The sequence below is a fragment of the Priapulus caudatus genome, unplaced genomic scaffold, assembly GCF_000485595.1.
Source record: "Priapulus caudatus unplaced genomic scaffold, Priapulus_caudatus-5.0.1 Scaffold809, whole genome shotgun sequence".
Classification (NCBI taxonomy): Eukaryota; Metazoa; Priapulida; class Priapulimorpha; order Priapulimorphida; family Priapulidae; genus Priapulus; species Priapulus caudatus.
Window position 1 is genome coordinate 102,501 of NW_014577870.1, and position 5,728 is coordinate 108,228.

Genomic DNA, 5,728 nt, shown 5'->3' on the forward strand with positions numbered 1-5,728 from the left:
AGAGAGAGAGAGAGAGAGAGAGAGAGAGAGAGAGAGAGAGAGAGAGCATCACACAACGGCAGCAGCATCGCGTTAGGCCCTATATATATATATATATACATATGTATATATAGCATCCCGAGTTAAGGCAAGTGACTGATACAGAGGTAGCCAACGACTATAGTTTACCGTCTGTTAAACACGCAGAATCACACACAAACGAAGAAAGAAAACAAACTTAGCACAGCCGAAATATCGCTAAACGAGCTAATGTCATCATAGAACACATGAATGCGTCCTCAAACTACAAACAATGCATGCAATCAGCTAATTAGTATATCACTATCAACGCTTACTACGAAACCCACGAGACCGACGGCACAATCACAAGGCACCTGCGCTACGCAGTCGACGAGTTAATAACAAACACCTACAATAAACTACAATAAATACAAATTGATAAAACTCCGCACAAACACCTATATACAATTAGAGATCATATGTGGCAATGTTAAAGTGCACCCGCATTTCACGCGAGCGGTTTAAATCACGGGGCAATATGGCAAGAAAATGCAGCAACGCATTCGCGCGATTGCTCGAGTCTCAGTGCACAGGCCATGGCTTCCAAAACCTGTGTTTACCTCTCTGCTTTGAATAATACTGGTAGTAGGTACTGGCTAGGTAGACAGCCCAGACCACCTGCAGAAAAAATTACTACGAGATCTGCATCGTCTGATTGTGTCCTCGAAGATGTCCTATAACTTTCTAATGTAAACGTTCACAGGCTAAATAAGCATGCTATAAATGCTAAAACTGTTTACCAAAAAAATAAATAAACACATCTCCACTTTGCGTTCGTTATAACTTTCTTAGAATCGCCAGATTGTACGTGGAAGCCATCAAAGAAACCAGAAGAACATTAATCACTGTTTGGAAGTTGCAAAATAACATCGAGCTACCATAGTTGGCCTTTTGTTCGAGAAATGTGGCCAACTTCTTTTCCCCGATAGCCCCGCACTAGAAATCTCGCTTCATAGCAGATATCTCCCATTGTGTTTTCGCATGAATTCAGCACCTCACACCTCCACCCAACCCCCTACGAACCCACCCTTATGAACATATTAATATCGCGCAAACGTGTAGAAATTACGAGAAACACATCCCCTCTTTCCCACGCAAACGAGACCCTATCCGCCTCAACGCATAACAGGAATCCGACCCCCCCTCCTCCCCCGCGGACACTGCACAGAGATATGGAAGTTGGAAACAAGCGAGCGCTCCTTCGGCCGCCTTCCTATGACTCGGAGATGTTGGTCTGCGATCCGAACAACTTGACGAGCTGGTCTTCGTACAAGCTGACGTTTCGCTTCATCAGGTCCATGCAGGGTCCGAGCAGACGTTCAAACGCCTGCCGTTCCAGGTCTGAAACACACACGCGCGTGAGAACTAGTAAATATGTACACAGCACCATGTCAGCTGCCACCACTAGTAGAGGCAGCGTCAGCCGCGCACGGGTTAACTACGGTCAAACCCGTGTCAGCTGCCACAGCTAGTAGAGGCAGCGTCAGCCGCACACCGGTTAACTACGGTCAAACCCGTGTCAGCTGCCGCCGCTAGTAGAGGCAGCGTCAGCCGCGCACGGGTTAACTAAGGTCAAACCCGTGTCAGCTGCCGCCACTATAGAATTGACACCCAGTCATCAGTGAGTCAATAGAGGGCAGTTTTGGCATTTATTCCAATCTATTTTTTTCCCCAAGTCTCGCTGACAGATTGTTAAGAACAAGAGGAGGGTTGAGAATGTGAGCGTAACTCCTCCATGTTTGTAAGTAGCCAGCAGACCATTGAGAAGAGATGCCACTGCGTTGGCATCGCCCTTACGCTGCTATGTCGTATGTTGCATCTATACTTACAGGCAAGTTTGACGGCTTCCACCGAGGTGGCCGTGGCTGCACGAGGTTTCTGGGTGACTAGTGCTAGCTCTGTAACGAGTGAGGAATCGTATCACAATACAGCCACGGCATGACTTGACTCTCCCCAAGCAAGTGTTAGATGCAAACAGAAGATACGCGCTTGCTTCACTTGTACAGATAAATGTAAGCTGATCAAACGTAAGACATTGTAATTTGTGGGTGCAAACGAGATTTTGCAAGAGACGTGTAGTTCTATGAATGATAGCTGGCGCTAGTAGCGCTACTAACTGGTCCACGATTACAAGAAAAGGCTCACTGGTAATTGAACTTGCATGTTTTGGTGAATACGAAGGTTCTGATACATCTTATCATTACTCTAGACAGTTGCTGTTACTCAAGAAATAACGGTAGGTAATTAAACGGTCATACAAGTGGGGGAAAACACTAGACAATTCTCATAAATATGGCTTTAAGACATATGCACAGTAGAACGGAAGACCAGTGACGAAATCATAAAATGTAGGGGGAGAATACTCACCACCAAAGTATTGGCCTCTGCTTAGACGTGTCACCTCTTGATCTTCGTTGGCCTAAAGACATGGCAGGTGTTAATATAATATACCGCTGATACGTTTAGGGAAATAAATATCGTGCACGAAATAATATAGCAGGTCCACGTGTGTACACATGGCATCATGGTATGGAGACATTGGAGAGATATCATGTTTTTTGTCACCTATCCGTGATAATCGTGCATATTTAAACTGCAGGTTAAGCGTTTAACGAGGTCTTCACCACGTTTGTGCCCGTTGTGCGAGACTATTTCACGTACCTCGTTCCTGACACTGATACAGACGGTGCCACTCTCTATGAAGTACATGCCATCAGCCGAGTCACCCTGCATTGCACAGACGTGTCGCAACCATCAAAAACATTGAAATAATAGTCGGACAAAATGATGCATATTGTGTTATATAGTTCTTTCACTTCTAAACAAGTAATTTAGGCACAGCAACCACCAGAAACATTAATTAAAAGTTAAACAATACAACGCATCTTGGTTTGTCCAGTTCTAGTAATCTCTACACAAGAGATGAGTGGAACTGGAGAGAATTATTGCAGCATACTTAGAAAAAGGAAAATGTATATCTATGACTTTAAAGGCCATATTAAAATTTGGCTAGCACTGCACGTAGAGAACACACTCTCTTGACTGCAGAGTGATCGTTGAGACAAAAGAAAGCAGCACCTGTTTTATAATGGCTATGTCCTCGTCGAATGACAGTGGTTGTAGGGCATCAGCCAGGTTCATCCTCTCGTACTTCTGAAACATTGAAGTGAGAAGCCATCAGACAAGCAGCTGGTACATTGTCAGAAGTACTCAGTAGGTAACACTCGTGACAAGTTCCGACCATCCGCCGGTTTAACTCGCTCCGTACAGCGAGTGACAAGACTGTGCGCACGACAGAAGGGAGCACATTAAGAGAGGTCCACGACTCTCCCAGCTGCTCTACACATACAGTGCTCCAATCTCACCACAGCACCAAAGGCAAGTAGCATGGTTGCTCTCCTTACTCACTGTACTGCCTGCAAAAAATTGGCTGACACTCCCAGCAATATATGACCATGGCTGTCCTATCTAGTGTCCCTCCATGGTCATAAATTCGATTTTGTGTATATAGCCCTATTTGTCCACAACTAAAACTGTTGTAAAATGTAAGTAGTCTTGATAACCCTTTCTTGCAGGAAATAGTTGCCTTGGTGCCTAGCCAACTTACTAGGATACCCTGAAATTTTCGATTAAACCAAAGGCAACACTTAGTTACCTTGTCATAAAAAGAGCCGACACTTGGCACCTGACACAGATGTTACATATATACCGATACCTAGGTGACTATGAGGTTTCTACAGTAGCAGCACGTACCTCGAGTGTCTGCAGCATTGGCACACCTTCTAGCAGTGCTTCATACATCTTCCTCTTCTTGAAGGCGCTCTTCATTAATATTCGTCGGAATGTTGTGCGGTTCTGCAATGAACGGAAATGGGAATGGAGAAACTTACAGTGAAAGCCATACAAATGTGAAAGCTAGCAAATACAGACATGTCGAATATATATATAATATATCTTTAATGGATTAAGATATATATGTATACACAGGATATCATACCATGGCCCATAATGAGCCCTCGGAGGTGGCAACGATGGTTGCAGCCCGGGGCATATTGTACATGAGTGCCAGTTCTCCAAAACTGCCGCTACCAGCATATCCGCCCACACACTTGTCACCCACGTCCGTTTTCACAAAAATATCGTATGTGCCGCTAGAATGTATAGATATCATCAGCTATGGCAGTATAGCAGGATAAATAAATATGATACAATACGTGTAAAAATTTCTACAATAATCCAAATGATTAGTTTAATAAGTGACACATTACTTAATGCCAAAGATAAGCTTGATGTGATACATTTTCTATGCAAAACAAGCTGCAAATTATGAATGCTATTGAAGGAGAACTTCTCCAAGAATTAAAGGTCGCTTAGTGACTTACCTTTGAATGACATAAAAGTTGTCACCATCGTCACCTTGGTCAATAATGTGATCATCTGGTTTCACTTTCATGTCAAACATAGCATCCATAACCTCTTCCAGTTGTTCCTAATATAAAAATAAGTCAAGAATTAAAAAGCCATTATTTCGAAAATAATCTCCAACCAGTCTCGTGTTTTCCCCACTTTTACGATACTTTTAACGTTATTGCTTCAGTAACAGCAACTGTCTAGACAGTCTGCACGAAAAACCTGTAGAAATGTATAATTCACTGGCCCACACTAGGTTTTACAGGCCCGAATCAATGATCATCATATTATGAAAAGAGAAACCGAACCGGACCGGAAACCAGAAGTTGTTGCGACTTCTAGCGGCGACAAACACGCATGGTGTTGAGTAGTTACTTCCCCTACTTAAGATCGGGAATATGATGCCCTATCGATAAATATCGGTAAATTTTCATACAAAATATCGGGAATTTCGGTAAATTCTCAGACTGATCATCACATAAAGAAGCTGAAATATCATTATTATACCATTTACTCCATTTTTTTCCACTGGCCCATCAGCCTTGTTCATTTACCAGTTTCATTGGCCCCACAGAAAATTTACTGGCCTCGGATACCGGGCCAGTGGTTAATTTCGCAGACTGCTAGAGTGACGATAAAATGTCTTTGAACCTTCGTACTCAGCTATATTCACCAAAACATGCATGATTCCAATGTTGATTACTCGTTTTGACATCCGCCCCATTTCTTGCGAATCTGGGACTATCTCGCAATAGCGCAAAATATCGGCCAATTTAAAAATTGAAATTAAGTAAACTACACAGGATCAGATGCCCTTTTTGTTTGAATTAGCTGCACTTTAGGCACACTTGTTATGAAGACGCCATTTGCAAATTAATTGTCGCTATAATCAAATATGCCATGGTGTTACAGCATGTTCAATTCCAATTTTCTATGTTATAACATTATAAATTCTTAGTATTTTTCAAGTTGGTGTAATCAGTAACATCTGCTATTAGGTAAGACTACATTTCGCTATATTTTTTCTGGACTTTGCGTTTTTGAGCAATGATTTCGAAATTCTGACTTTAAAGCCTTTATTACGAGACTTTTTGCTCAGAAACGCCCAATCTGAAAAAATATAGCGAACTATAGTCTCACCTCACAGCGAATATATATAACTGATTACACCAACATTAAAAACACTAAGATTTTATATAGTTATAGCATAGAAAAATGGATTTGCACAACATCCTACCAGCTCCGCATATTATCGTGT

At 42.3% G+C, this 5,728-nt stretch overlaps 1 protein-coding gene across 3 annotated transcripts in view; it reads right to left on the reverse strand.

Moving 5' to 3' along the window:
• Positions 1-44: 44 nt before the first annotated feature.
• LOC106813682 (cAMP-dependent protein kinase type II regulatory subunit-like) overlaps positions 45-5,728 on the reverse strand; it is an 8,853-nt gene continuing 3,169 nt past the window's right edge. For all 3 annotated transcript variants that reach the window (XM_014817887.1, XM_014817886.1, XM_014817884.1), the window contains 8 exons: positions 4,443-4,549; positions 4,058-4,211; positions 3,814-3,915; positions 3,139-3,213; positions 2,722-2,787; positions 2,428-2,479; positions 1,890-1,958; positions 45-1,401 (listed from right to left, as the gene is read on the reverse strand). In XM_014817887.1, coding sequence (XP_014673373.1) covers positions 1,274-1,401; positions 1,890-1,958; positions 2,428-2,479; positions 2,722-2,787; positions 3,139-3,213; positions 3,814-3,915; positions 4,058-4,211; positions 4,443-4,549 — 753 coding nt within the window. In that variant the 3' untranslated portion in view covers positions 45-1,273. The remainder of the gene's footprint in view (positions 1,402-1,889; positions 1,959-2,427; positions 2,480-2,721; positions 2,788-3,138; positions 3,214-3,813; positions 3,916-4,057; positions 4,212-4,442; positions 4,550-5,728) is intronic.